Genomic DNA, 15,395 nt, shown 5'->3' with positions numbered 1-15,395 from the left:
GTACCTTTGAGTGTGGCCGTGCTAGTTCAGGTGGTACCCGGCTGAGCAGGTAGTGTGATGTTAGTAGTGCATCCGGACCCACGGTAGTCCAATGGAGGTGTTGGGTGCGACCAGACTACTAACGCTGACTTGGGCATCACTCAGAAACTAAGGCCAGCCGCCCTCAGTCCCTCTGATACCTGAGGATCGCAAGGGGGTTCAGTTTCTGCCAAATTGCTCTGCCTCTTAATGCAACAGAAAAATTGGTGTAACTGACAGGACTGTCATGGATAAACTGCTGCAAAAATATAACTGTGCCCCTTCCAAGGCTGGGAAGGAGTGGGCCCAACAATTTTGGAAGGATGAAGAAAAAGTGATAGAGTGCACTGAGCAGTGTCAAGCTGCACAAAAGGGTAGAGTGAGAAAAAGCAAAGGTGCCATCTGTGCGGTTTCAGGAGCTTGTTTATCTTGTGCTCAAGAAGAAGCTAAGGAAGCCCTTGCTCCCACGCCAGTTTCTAATGTGGAATGTACAACTCCGAAATCAGAAAATGAGGTGTTGAAGTCGTCATTAGCTTTTGAAAGGGAGACAGGAGAAAAATTAGGACTCCAAGTTGATAAACTTTTGAGTGAAAAGGATAGGCTTTTGAGAGAAAAGGGTAAACTTATAAAGGAACATGAAGACCCTGTGTGCCAAAATAGAAATCTTAATCAGCTATTAGACAAGGTGTGTCAGCTGTTAGATAAAATACCATCTTTTGCTCCAGTTACACAGATTCGCAGGTTAATGCTTAAATCAGACCCTGAGACTGGAAGCAGATCTGTGTGATTTTGTAGTAGTGATGAGGACACTAGAGAAACCTCTGATTCCGACTCTCAACTGGTTCCCTTACGACCCTTGCTTAAAACTGAGACTATTGTTGATGACGATGATGAGGTCCGCATTACTGTGCGTACAATTCCATGGTCACCAGCAGAGTCAATAAAAATACAGGAAAAATTCTCAAGGTGACCAGGAGAGCCAGAGGTTGAGTATTTGTGGTGAGTTTCTCTTGAGGGAGGAGACCGGATTATGTTGAATGAGGAAGAAGCAGGAGGCTTTTGGGAGTCAAGAGTGTTTTTAACCACCAACCCAAGGAAGCATAGACATTCCTTGACCTCCCAGGTTGCGTTTTGGGCAGGTGGCATAGATCCCCAGCTGGGGGGAGAACCAATGGAAATTAAAGTCACAGGCTATTCTGATCTAGCCGAGGCAGTACAGAAAGCAGCCTGCATACAAGCGACGTATGACAGGAATCAGTTTTTTAAATCACCAATGTTGGCCCCAGTGGACCCAGCGCGATTAACCCTTCTCATTCATGGTCTCCCCAATTGTCTCAAGATGTGTGTAGCAAACACCCAGGATCATATACAAACCACTATCAATGATGCTGGTCGCAGTCCAGTCGAACCGGGGTCGAATTGCTAATGTACACACCTGGAGCGACTTTGGACAAGACCTAGATAAATACGGACGCTGAATGGGTTGGATCGGATCGTCCGGTGGAAAGCCCCCAGAATATGCCTGGTGAGTTCACCAAGTACACACCCCCAAACATAAATCAGATTGGAAGTTTAAACCTGACAGGCAACGGGGTGAATTGTGGCGTAAAGCCCTGGATTTGGGGGTATTCCGATTTTTTTGCGTGGTGCCTCTACAGAGGATCTCCGTACATTAATCCAATCTCTGGGCAAAAAGAATGAATTGGCTGTGGAAAATCCTACAGCTCAGTCACCCCCAACCCACAAGGGAAGTGTGCCTTCTGCACCAGAATGTGATCCAACTGGTACGGCAGAAGTCCAGCAAAAAAACTTCTACCCCCGGGGAGGGCAGTGAGCCACCCAGCTCTGCGGGTATTAGCAATTCAGTGGCTCTCCGTTAAAAACTCTGAACGTACCATTGCCATCCCCGTGGGACCCCAGAAAATACTGGTAAATTTTCTCACTGATACCGGGGCCCAGACGTCAGTAGTCACCCAAGAAAGAGCTCAAACCCTGGGCATCAGCCCCGGTCGACACAGGGTTAAATTTAGAGGAACAGACAGTGTGGTAAAGGAGGGTCCCACCGCCAAGGTTTCCCTCTGCTTGCCCGGGGAACAGAGGTGAACCAGGGCGGAGGTACTGGCAGGTGCTGCACACACTGACATCCTAGCATTTGACATGCTGCGCGAGCGTATGTGGAAACTCCCGGATGGGGCTGTGTGGAGTTTTGCAGGAACGGAAAAGGAATTCGGCACCATGAGACTGAGTCTGTTGGACACATCTATTCCCTTACCCCTCTCTAAAGTCACCGATGTTCGGCAATACCTGCTGCCAGCAGCAGCGCTGGCGGGGATTGACGGGGTGGTAACAGAATTGGAAAAAAGGAGATGTCATTAAGAGGACTCATTCGCCTTACAATTCGCCAGTGTGACCAGTAAAGAAACCAGCCGGGCAGTGGAGTTTTACAGTAGGGTGACGCTGCACCCCTAACTGCCGCCGTTCCAGACATCGCAGAGATAGTGACTCTGATACAGGGAGCCGCTCACCCCTGGGTGGCTGCTTTAGATGTTAAAGATATGTTTTTCATGATTCCCCTCCTGGAGCAGGATAAAGAACAATTTGCTTTCACATGGAAAGGGACCCAGTATACCTTTAACCGGCTTCCGCAGGGATATAACCACTCCCCCACTATAGCTCATAATGCTTTGGCTAAGGTCCTAGCAGGAGTTTCTGTTTCATCTGGCTGTACGGTTTATCAGTATATCGATGATATCCTGGTAGGAAGAGAAAGTCAAGAGAGTGTAAATAACACCACGGAAACTATCCGGGGAACTTTACTTGAATTAGGACTGGAAATTCCAGACTCAAAGTGTCGGTGACCAGCACAGGAAGTTAAATTCCTGGGAGTCTGGTGGATTAAAGGAGCAGCTTCAGTTCCTCAGGACACCCTGGAAAAAATAGAACAGGGACAAAATCCATCAAGTGCAAAGGAATTACAGCAAATTCTGGGAGCCTTAGGTTATTGGCATAAACATATTCCTGTTTTTTCCATTATTGCTTATCCCTTATATAACTTGCTCAGAAAGCGAAAATCATGGGAATGGACTGAGGAGCATACAAATGCCTTACAATTGTTGAAAAAAGAGCTGAGAGTATTCCAACAGCTTGGTCCTATACATCCAACTGATCCTATCCATGTAGAATGTGGGTTCAGTGAACACGGTTCTCATTGCAACTTATGGCAAAGGGGGCCAGAGGGCCCAGAGAGACCACTGGAATTTAGCTCCCACTCTTTCAACAATACCAAGAGCAGGTATTCAGATCGTGAGAAGGGTCTGCTATCCCTAGAACGGGCAGTGAAACAAGCTGAACAAATAAGGAGAGAACATAGTGTGATCATTAGGGGACCTTTCTGTCTCCTAGACATAGTCCTTAAAGGAACAGCACCACTCACCGGTATCGCCCAGAAACCCGCGGTTCGTAAGTGGTATGCCTACCTGGAGGACATTAACGAAAGTATGCCAGTTACTGAGGGGAGTATCAAGACATCTAAACTACAGAAGGATATAGAAGGTACCCTGTTGTTCCAACCTGTACCTAACAAACCTTCTCCAATTCAAGAGGCACCCCCTCTGAAGGAAGACAGTGATCTTACCAGAGTGTGCTTTACTGATGCATCATCTCACAGGGAGAATAGTAAGTGGAAATACAAAGCTGTAGCACTGGAAGTGGAAACTGGAGAAAGAGTGATGGAAACAGGTGAAGGTAATGCACAGGCAGAAGAACTTAGAGCAGTCCTTTTAGCTGCACAACATGGTGCTAGCCATATCTACACTGATTCATATGCTGCTAAAAACATGAGTGGATTGGTCATCGGGCAGCTAATGGGTGGCAGGTGAACAGGGTCTCAGCCTGGCCAACCGATAGTTGGAAACAACTGCTGGAGATAGGAACACAAAGGGTGTTACACATTGGTTGGGTGAAAGGACATGACCATTCAAATTCTATCACTGCTCAGTTCAACCAACAGGTAGACAGACTGACCTGGCTGCAACAAATTGAGGTTGTGAATGAGGACCAGCAAAGGGAACACCTACTCGAATGGTTACACCACAAGCGTGGTCACACCGGACGGGCAGATTTGTATTGAGAAGGCATAGCCTGAGGATGGCCTGTGTCACTTAAGCTATGGGAGCAAGTAGTGACTGCCTGTTCACAATGTCATTCACAACTTAACAGAGACCACCCGAGTAAGGCGCCTCCCCTGCACATTCGGGACAAAAAGACATTGTGGAAATCCTGGCAGATTGTATCAGTCCATTGCAACCATCAGAAGTGAAAAAATATATTCTGGTGGGAGTGGAAGTTATATCTGGCCTCACCTTAGCTGCTGACTTTACATCAGCTACTGGGAAAAACACATTGAAGGGCGTTAAAAGATGGTTCAGCACACTTCCCATTCCAGAAGAAATTCAGAGTGATAATGCTTCACACTTTTCTGCTACAGTGGTACAAGACTGGGCCAAAGAAGAAGGGATTCGGCGGGTGTTCCACACTCCCTACTATCCTCAGGCTAATGGCATTGTTGAACACACCAATGGACTGGTTAAGCATTTTGCCAAAACTCATGAACGACGGTGGCACTTGCGATTATACAATGTCATCTACCAACTGAATAACAGATGGAGTGGCAATAGCTGCCCCAAAATAAAAGCCTTCTGCACAACTGCCAATACAATTGCCCCAAAGGTTCATGTCAAATTCGAAGAACATTCTACAGGATTCTACACTGGACAACCTGTATTGGTGAAAATGCCTCAAATTGGACCAGTATGAATGGTACTGACCACCCCCAAAAACCCCTATGCATGGGAAGCCAAAGATTGTTCAGGAAAAGTACACCGGATCAGCACTCGGTGGACTTCACCCTCTTTTTAACCCTGCCGGTTAAGTAAGACCGAGTATATTTTCTTTCTTTTGTGTTCACAGGAATTCTGAATGAACAACATGGGACCCTAACCCAACGGACGGAATTAGTGATGTGGCATCTTGCCTTAATTTTAATACAATTTCTCTTAACTTGTAGTTCGAAAGACCCGAAATGGCCATGGTCCCAAGCTTATGTCAAGTATAATGAAATTGTGGGAACACAGATCATCCAGGAAAACTTAACTTTAGCTACTGTAGTCACGCATGGGGCCAAGGTGTTTCAAAAACATGAGTGGAGCCAGGGCAGAGAACTCCCATCCCGGAGGGGAAAAACAGGAGAGGAAATCCAAGTAGGGTGCAGAATGATCAATGGATCCACACATGAAAAGGGCACCTGTATCTTTTCAACCTCCTCAAACCCAACAACCACAGGGTATTGTGCCACCACCAAATGGGATTGTTGGCACAACTTCACTCCGGTTAAACCTGTTATCGTGGTTTGTTTCTGGTGGCAGCACAATATGGGACTGAACCTGACCCCACCACACCAGCCAACCTAGTTCTATATACTCTACCTGAATCACTTGTCAGTGACCCCACAGAAAACACTTTATTATATGGAGTTAGGGACATATCTGGTGATAATCCCTGAGACCACGCCTTGTTAAGAAACACTTCAAGCACTGGAACACCACAAAACAAAAAGGATTTAGATCTCTCTATCGTAGTTATACATGATGATGAAACATACTTGAGAGAAGAATGGGGTTGGAATAACTCCCTCCAGATGGCTATACTCCAAGCCACTCCAGGACAATAAATACAGATTGGCTGCCAAGTGATTACTGGGTCTATTTACCATAGGCCAACCGAAATTAAAGCATATCATACTGACTCTACTAGATCACAGAACTGTAACACTGAGTGTTACAAAATAACTGAACCAAATTCAGACTGTTGGTACAACTTTACCTTTACCAAACCTGTAATTGTGTACTGTATATATGGGGTTACAGAGGTACAAACTTGTTGTTTGAATTTATGATTGATAAAACATCTGTGCCAATTGAATGGACATGAAACCTCTGCCCATATCAGATCTGGAAAATGTAACACCTCGACCTCCTATTAGCCTAACTCCCTACATCTTCAACATTGGTCCTTACATAATTAAAAACACAGGTCAATAACAAGTGTTGTTTAATCCATCATATTCCCTCAAGCGGGTGGAATTATCAATGCAAACAAGTATCTCCACAATTAAACCTACCTGCTCACCATTCTTGAGTCCATCTTACGCAGGATAGTCAGTATGGTTATGTGGACGGACTCTCGTTTCTCCAAGACGATCAAAGAGAGATGCAACTGGTATCTTGGGAACGGGATTAGGTGTCTTAAACAGTATAGATGCTGAGGTACTTGCCAATAAATTGACTGCAGTAACCAGTGATTTAAACAAATTGAAACACCCCTTACAATCTTCTTTTTGAACCCTGGGAGGTAACCAATGGCTTCTGTCAAATCTGTTGCCTCAGTGGGGAAAAGTGAATGAGAAGGACCACCAGTCGATTGTGGATGCACTTGATCAAACCCAAAGTAATATTCTCTAGCCCTTAGTTGCATCCAAGCTCAGCTGTGGATGCAATCAATGGCAGCTGCAATTAACGGCAGCTGCAATTATACGAGAAGGTGAAGAAAGCATCTTGCCCGCCGAAATTCAGAAAGTAATTTGGGACAACGCTACTGAATTCAAGAAAGAATTCCAGTCCTGGTGGTACCTAGTTAACTTCACCTACAGCCCTACCGACAACAAAGCCACAGCTTTTGTGCTGACAATATGCAATGCTTTGGTATATACCATATACCCGATCATCGTGCTGGAAATCGACCTTATATTCACATTCTAAGAGCAGCACTGAAGCAGGGTGGAATGCAGCTAATGTGCAACGAGTCTGTACCATGGCAATTCCCTAGGCAACCCCAGAGGTTGGCAACATCAGGGGAACTTGGTGTGCTGACTGGACCCTTGCTTCTGGTGCCCATGCTCACTGAGGAAGCCGGCTTGGAGTTCAGGAAGGAGGTTTGTCATGAGCCACTGTTAGATACACAGGCACTGCCGCTCACACTGCCACACACAGCAGGACCGACCTACATAAAGCCTTTTAGAAGGGAGATAAAGCAGAACGTTATCTCTGTATCTTCACACCACTGGGAAAACAAAAAGCAAACCTTGCCCTGGAGTTGCCCCCTCCTCCCAACAGAGAAGTCCACTGCCTTTGGAGGGCCTCTTGCTATCAGTCTGTCTTCTGACCTACAGCTCTCCTTAGCTCTCATCTCCAAGCAGTCAGCGTGTCCCCAAAGACAAACCAGCACACATCCCACCTGCTGACTGCTTCTCAGTGAACTGCCACTCAACCAGCCGGCCACCAGCTGCAGTCAGGGAGAAGCAAGGACAAGGAGGACAGGCCAGCATCTGGCTGCTCGTGGACATTGTCCAGAGCAGAACAGCCCCTCACAAACTCCTGCTTTTGGATTTATGACGTGTCATGGCCAGAGGCATGCTTAACATTCTAACAGTTTTATATTTTCAGACTCAGTAAGGACTGGAATAAATTTGGACATAACCGACTGTAGAAAGGCTAGAACTTGTGGACCTGGTCAGGTAACACAACATGGGGAGCACAGGAAAATCCTCCCACCCTTTTTGGTAAAATTCAGCAGTCCTCCCACAAAATTTTAAACTTAGGGAGACTAAAAGAGCTATAAATTATCAAAACATAGCTGTTAGAAGCTGGCCACTTGGGGATATTTAAGACTCCTCCAGTGTGGAGAGAAAAGCAGCTCTTACAGTGTACAGCCACCATTTCTGGAATTTGAATTTAAAAAAAAAAAGACACAAAATAAGCAAAGAGGATCCTTTGCAAGAGAGTCCTTTTCACAAATTGTACTCAATTTTCAAACACATAATCGAAAAGTTCTTTTATGGAAGGCTAAAATACAGCTTTTAACTGATCTTTCTTGCTAAAAAAGTTCAGGATATGTCTATGAAGACTAAATTTTTTCAGCAATACTAGCTTTCTTTTCCCCTCAGCCCTCAAGCGAGACCTGGAAACATACAGTAGAGTTTGCCAGCTGCTGTACAGCTGGACCTCCTTTCCACCCGCGATGCCGCCACATTCTATTGATGCCATCGGCACACCAGGCGAGGGGGGCTGCGATCGCTGGGGTGGTCCTCTGAGATGTGCTACACACATTAGTTGATAACTGGCTAATGCACTTAGCAAGTCCCTTTTATAGACACCAGGCTTCACCTTGTTTCTTACTGTGTACCAAAGATGTGAATTAATCAGTACTAGCATGCAGCCTAACATGTTTTATTGATCAATTGATGATACTCCAGAAACCTACATCAAATTGAGACTCAAAAAGGAAATACAAAGAACCTGTGCTATCTTCTTGTGCATTTGATAACACTGCTCATGTTACATCCAAACACAGTCTCTTTTTGTGGAGTGACTCTTTCCTGAAGCTTTTGGAAAGCCAGAGAAAGCAGCTTTCATGTTCTTCTAGTTTCGGTAACAAGAAGAAAAGACTCGAGTTTCCTCTGCCTTTAGGATATGCCACCAAAAATGTCAAAATAAAATCAACAAAATGTACATTTAGGTCGGATTCCATGAAAAGAAATTATATGTTCATAGCTGTTGTTCACTGGAGTTAGTAGCACAGCTACAGCATCCTCCCTATTGTTGGAAGGTACTTTTATATGCAATTAGTGCCAAAATCATTTGAACAGCCTCACTGTCTGACAGCACGCATCAACCCACGGACAGGAACAACTGAGCATCTTCAATGATCGTGCCTGTCAGGTTAGCTGAGGTGGTGGAAAAATGGGCATACTTTAATGGGGCAGGTGTGTAGGTAATAAATACCGCTCTTTATTCAGAGACAAATTATTGCAGACAATAGCTGGCATTCATAGGACATTCTCAACTCTACAGTAAAAGCACAAATAGAAATGCAACTACCCCTGGGACAGGGAAAATTAACCAGAGCACTCCAGTCCCAGTGCAAGAAGGGACTGCTTTGATACAGAACAAGTGCAAAAACTCCTACTCCTTTCAAAAACAAAAAAGAAGTTTCAGTCGGATTTAAATCAAGGCACAAATAACTCGATTGTCCTGAAACTTCCTGGCAAATGGCTAAAGTATGGGTGGAGTTAATCACACTTGAAAATGCACTCAGTGTTTCAGGGGCCCTGGGCTGCTTCTGGGACAGCCTGTGTTGCCAAAAAGCCCATCGCTTAACTACTCAGTTCTACCAAGCCGATCAGTAGCAGGAGCAGAGCTGGAAGCTGTGGTTCTGGAAATATCTGTAACCTGTGCAGAACACCAGTAACTGACACAGCAGGCAGAGCTTCTCTGGCTAGCAGGAGTGGCACAAAGATTTTGGGAAAATCTTCTATCACAGAAAACCCTGCAGGTGTATTTTCAACTGTGAGCTAAGACCACCATGAGGAGGTTGCAAAAGACTCTCCTTCTGACTGCTAAAAACAAGGAAAAGAAAATCAAGAGCTCTCAAAGGAAAGAGCCAGTACTGTGTAGCATCTTGAACACAGCACCAAGAGTATCCATTCTAAAAGAAGTCGGAGGGAAAAAAAGAAAAAAAAAAACACCAAAAAAAACCCCAAAGCAAGTCAATCTATATAGAATATATTTGGAGCCAGATGTTCACTGATATCATCTGTATTAGCTCCACTGACTTAGCTGTTAAAATGATGTGACATAAGAAGTCTTCTGCTTTGCACCCACTTCAGATACCCTATTGCTTTCATGTACTTTAGATCTGCTTTTATTGGATGCATTTATAGAAGTCAGAAAAATTTGGATTTTATAGGAAAAAAAAAACCTTTCATAGCTGTAGTTTTAATTTCACTGTTGTAAAAGACAAGTGCTGGACAGTGTCTTTTTTTGTAGTTTTCCTAAAATTCTAACTATTCACTACATTACATTGGATTTTTAGCAGCTATTAAATACACCAAAGAAAATGTTCCTCCCTCTACACATTTCTCAAGCAAACATCGCTGACAATTACTGCTGGCTATAATCCTCCCTAGATTGTCTAGATGATCTTTTGCTTTGGTCTAATACATTTGTCCTGAAAATCATAAAATAAAAGGGATAATCCATATCTCCTACACAGGAAATGAAAATATTAAGGGGAAAAAAACACAGTTTAAATTTTTATGAAACAGCTCTTCTCCAAAAATGTGGTGATAAAAACACTTTTTCTTCTTTTTTTTTTTTTTTTAAATTCAGCTTATTTGTTGTTTTTATCCAATCAGTCACATTGACTGATGTTAAGGGTAGAAACTGAGACAAGGAGGGAAGATGTTTCAATTTCTGTTAGACCAAAAGATCAAGGTAATCATGATGGGAAACTGGAAAATGAGCTGGAATCCCTTCTGTCTTGCACATTAATGGCAGTTTGTTAACAAAATGACATGCACAAGGCTATCAGCACAACGCAACTGTTTCAGTTCTGCTCTAGCCACATATGTGCAACTCCAGGCTCCACTGATTCACACGAAACTCAAAACAGAGCTTGGCTTCAGGAGTCTGAGCTGCTGCTGACAATATAAGACAGAAATTGTGCAACTAGACTTTGAGATCCTAAGTAAGCTCGCAAATCTAGAAAATGATAAATCCAATTACAATATTTCTGAACAACATGCGGAGTCTTTTCCAAGCCTCTGGAGTGGGGATTGTATTTTCTCTGCGCTGTTTTGTATGTAGCACAAAAGGGGGCCCCAATCCCTGAACAAAGTCTCTAAACTCACAGTTGAATATTTGTTAACAGAATCGAAAGGCAGCTTTCATAATGAGGTTATACCTAATGTATTTCATGGATGCAGCCATATTCAAGCTTCTTGGGGCATACTTGTTTTTTTTGCTTTTCTTGTAGGAAAATTCAACTGACATAGAGATATTGTTAACTCATCGTCTGCTCTGAAGCCGCTGACAGTGTAGTATATCCAGGTGTCTGCTAAAAGCTGTGGAATGAGAAGTAACATTACAACACCCCAAACAGCTTCAGAAGGTATAGCATCTCCAACATATTCATTGATAACAGGAAAGAAAAAAAAAGAAAAATAAATCAATCCAGTTTCTTTCAACAATTTGTTGGTCAACTTCATCACTTTCTACATATAGGCTCCACATTCTGTGCCTAAAGACAGTATCTAAATTGTGATTTTTAAGCTTAATCCATACTTTGTCAAGTGATACAAGACAATGGTTAAGTAAACTATTGTAAAGTAGTCTTGCTTTAAAAGCCAATAGGTTGTAAAAGGTATATGAGTTCATAAACTGAAGTCTCATTTAATGTTATCTTCCAACGTAAATGAGCTGTCCAATAAAGCTGCTTTCATGTTCACTGCTATTAAAAAGATCTTAACAATTACATCATAAAGATCTAGAAAACATAGTCTGAGTGTCATAAAGAGCTCCAACAATATTTAAGAACTGCTTTAAAAGAACTTGACGTAATTGGACATACACTAAAATATTTAATAACCAAACAAGCCTTTGAAACAAATCACAAAGCAACACTATTCTATCATGGTGGTTGCAGTTATTGCACAGACTAGAAGCTAAAAATATATGAACGGTAAGAAAAAAGCACTCTACCACATACATATTTTTGTCAATAACTCCTGAAGTTATGAACACAGGCAGCATGAGAAAATAACGATAAAAATGTATTAGTGTTATAAGCATAAGCAGAGGTTCTGTCATAACTGCAAGGCAGCTTTAGTTGATGAAGCACCTTGAACACAGGCATAGTTACTGCACTAGACTTTTCAATTTCATGTAATATAGGGATCCATCCTAAATAAGACTTCATCCCTTCTTCTAGCTTCCTTAAACATACTTTGTACATTGTTGTGTATCGCATCTAATCATTAGATAGAGGTGGAAACCTGCCCGTTCACACAGGTAACACACATCTATTGAAAGCTGACTAGGAAGTCAGAACACTAGATTTTCACCAAAATATTCAGATCACCTATTGAAGTATTTTTTTTTTTAGTCAGGAAAGTTAAATATTATAATTTTTCACCCTGTAGCATCATTATCTGGATGGCAAGTAAATTCTGCTCCTGAGACCTTCAAGACCATGTAAATATGTGCCATACACAGATTCATGTTCATGAATAAACCTTCAGGAAATATTTGGAAATAATTTCAATTCTGCCCTCTGTAAAAAAAAAAGTAAACTAACCAGTTCCAAAAAAAGGATGGCTTTCAACCTTGTCATGACTTCATCTCTGGATAAAAGAATATGCATACCAAATCAAAAGTCATCCCTAATTTACTTATTTAGTAAACTGACAGCTTTATACTACATCCATCATTGCTGTGTCTGTGTGCTCCTCCCCTGTAACTTGTGATCACAAAATCCAATTCTTTTCCCATATAGAAAAACCTAACAATGTATGTCCAGTTCATTTCAATCACCGATACAAACTTTCTCTCTGAAACTATCCCTGTATTTCTCCTCTGAGTTCTCCTTCATGTAATCCCAGGCAACATAACCTCGAGCCTGCATTTGCAATTGCCTACATGCACTAACTTTCTGATCTCTGCTCTACGCAACTTGCACTTGACAGTGGCTTGTACCATGTAGTCTGACGCACAGTTGCCACAGTTATGTCAGAAATTGCTACAAGACAGACTCAATTTTCACAAGTTGCTGCTCAAGCCCAGTTTAGTGGTGTATTTTTAGTCTTAGTGACAGATCCCTGAGTCAGCTCACTTTGTATCCAAGACCAGTACATCTTCCCAGCAGAAGCACAGGTCCTGGAGGGGGTACCTGCTTTGTAGATCATAGTGTAGACCCTAACAAAGATACAGCATAGGAAGGTGTGCGTATAGTCTTGCTGCCTGCCTGGTATAGAACTTGATCCATCATTGAGCCTTATTTAAAACTCTCAATCTCCCAGTCTCCATGCATGTTCCAGCAATTTCTGAGGCCATACCTGAACTTAAAATAGACACTTTGAAAGAAACAAATGTCTGCAACAATTCCCATCCTCAACAAGTCAAACATTTGTAAAGCTGCATATATTTAAGAGCAAAAGGATGGAGATGGTAAATACTACAAAAGAGGCCAAGACGTTACAGCAAGTGGAAACCAGGATCTCAGTCCTGAAGACACAGATGCAGAAGCATGTGGGCTTCTGGTTCAATTCTAACTGCTAACTGAAGGAAGGCCAAAATCAGAAAATATGATCTATTACCATGATGATTGTTTTCCTTAACCAAACAAAGCAAACAGGCTATTATGGCATTGCATTATACAACTAAATGGAAAATTCATTCCAAGACAATGATGTGTTTACCTTCACACACAGATCAGTTATAGGAGCATTGTCAGCACTTAAGGCAAACCATTCACAGTACATTAAGGAGGCAATTAGAGCAAAAAAACATCTTCAGCATTATTGTTCTTACTAATTAGTAGTAGTCTACAGACACAACTTCATCAATAATAATATGAACAGTCAATTTGTACCCTCAACTTTCAGGAAAAAGAAAACAATTTAAAACACATATTTTTGTCAAGAATTGAAACATGTATATTTAACAAGGTATCATCTACATTAGCAACCCCTCGGGGCTTTTAACAAAACTGTTCAAATAATTAAGCATTCACTTCCATTTCACTTGCTACTTTCTTAATCCCATACACAAAATCCTCTAAAGGCAATGAAGGAATAGACCTGAACTTTCAAAACACAAAGTCATTTTGCATGCCCAGCCTGACAGGACTTGTAACAGCATTCTTTTCAAAAAATGCAACCATTTGTCATAAATTAGTTAGAATCATAGAATCACAGAGTCATCAAGGTTGGAAAAGACCTTCAAGATCATCAAGTCCAACCGTTAACCCAACGCCACCATGCCACTAAACCATGTCCTGAAGTGCCACATCCACACGTTCTTTGAACGCCTCCAGAGATGGTGACTCCACCACCTCCCTGGGCAGCCTGTTCCAATGCTTGACCACTCTCTCAGTAAATAAGTTTTTCCTAATATCCAATCTAAACCTACCCTGGCGCAACTTGAGGCCATTTCCTCTCGTTCTATCACTAGTTACTTGGGAGAAGAGACCAACACCCACCTCACCACAACCCCCTTTCAGGTGGTTGTAGAGAACGATGAGGTCTCCCCTCAGCCTCCTCTTCTCCAGACTAAACAACCCCAGTTCCCTCAGCCGCTCCTCATAAGACATGTGCTCCAGACCCCTCACCAGCTTCGTTGCTCTTCTCTGGACACGCTCCAGCACCTCAACATCCTTCTTGTAGTGAGGGGCCCAAAACTGAACACAGTATTCAAGGTGCGGCCTCACCAGTGCCGAGTACAGGGGCACGATCACTTCCCTGCTCCTGCTGGCCACACTATTTCTGACACAGGCCAGGATGCTGTTGGCTTTCTTGGCCACCTGGGCACACTGCTGGCTCATGTTCAGCCGGCTGTCAACCAGCACCCCCAGGTCCCTTTCCGCCGGGCAGCTCTCCAGCCACTCCTCCCCAAGCCTGTAATGTTGCATGGGGTTGTTGTGGCCGAAGTGCAGGACCCAACACTTGGCCGTATTAAACCTCATACAGTTGACTTCGGCCCATCGATCCAGCCTGTCCAGATCCCTCTGCAGAGCCCTCCTACCCTCAAGCAAATCAGTACTCTGGCCCAACTTGGTGTCATCTGCAAACTTACTGAGGGAGCACTCAATCTCCTCAACCAGATCATCAATGAAGTTATTGAATAAAACTGGCCCCAACACTGAGCCCTGGGGAACACCACTTGTGACTGGCCACCAACTGGATTTAACTCCGTTCACCACAATGCTCTGGGCTCGGCTGTCCAGGCAGTTTTTTACCCACTGAAGGGTACACCTGTGTAAGCCATGAGCTGCCAGCTTCTCTAGGAGGATGTTGTGGGAATAATTAAATAGTTAAATAGTTTTTATTTAGTTCAGTGCTCCAGATTATCAGTTTACTTTTAGGGAAGGGACGAAATTCTTCACAGACTGATGTGGAGACTTGGAGAAGAGAAAAAGACAGAGCATACACATGCATATACAGAGGTTTAGGTTCCTTGCCAAAGTGTGGGTACTTACCTTCCCACTGGCCAGTCAGCACCAGACTCCTGCTAATGACAATGTCAATCTCTCTGGCACCATATTCCACAGCTAGCTTTATTTCGGCCAGTTTGGTTTCTAGAGGAGTTTGTCCAGAAGGAAACCCAGCAGCCACTAGCAAGAAGGGGGATGCGGGTAGAGGGAAAAAAATGTTTTATAAATTGACCATAAAATTGCATATACCTCTAATACACCCAAGAGTTTGAAAGTTATTATTTTTTTATCCCTACCATGATGCAAAAAAATCTAAAGGTAACTCATCCTACCCT

The 15,395-nt window shown here is 43.1% G+C and overlaps 1 protein-coding gene across 1 annotated transcript in view; it reads right to left on the bottom strand.

Moving 5' to 3' along the window:
- The window catches only part of DERA (deoxyribose-phosphate aldolase), a gene marked incomplete at both ends in the record, with an annotated part of 64,071 nt that overhangs the window by 31,990 nt on the left and 16,686 nt on the right, over nt 1–15,395 (bottom strand). The window contains one exon of the mRNA XM_082006742.1: nt 15,106–15,240. Coding sequence (XP_081862868.1) covers nt 15,106–15,240 — 135 coding nt within the window. The remainder of the gene's footprint in view (nt 1–15,105; nt 15,241–15,395) is intronic.

Source organism: Phaethon aethereus (assembly GCF_964289735.1).
Source record: "Phaethon aethereus genome assembly, chromosome: 1".
Classification (NCBI taxonomy): domain Eukaryota; kingdom Metazoa; phylum Chordata; class Aves; order Phaethontiformes; family Phaethontidae; genus Phaethon; species Phaethon aethereus.
The sequence above is the reverse complement of the archived record's forward strand: the minus strand, read 5'-3'. Positions and strand labels throughout refer to the sequence as shown.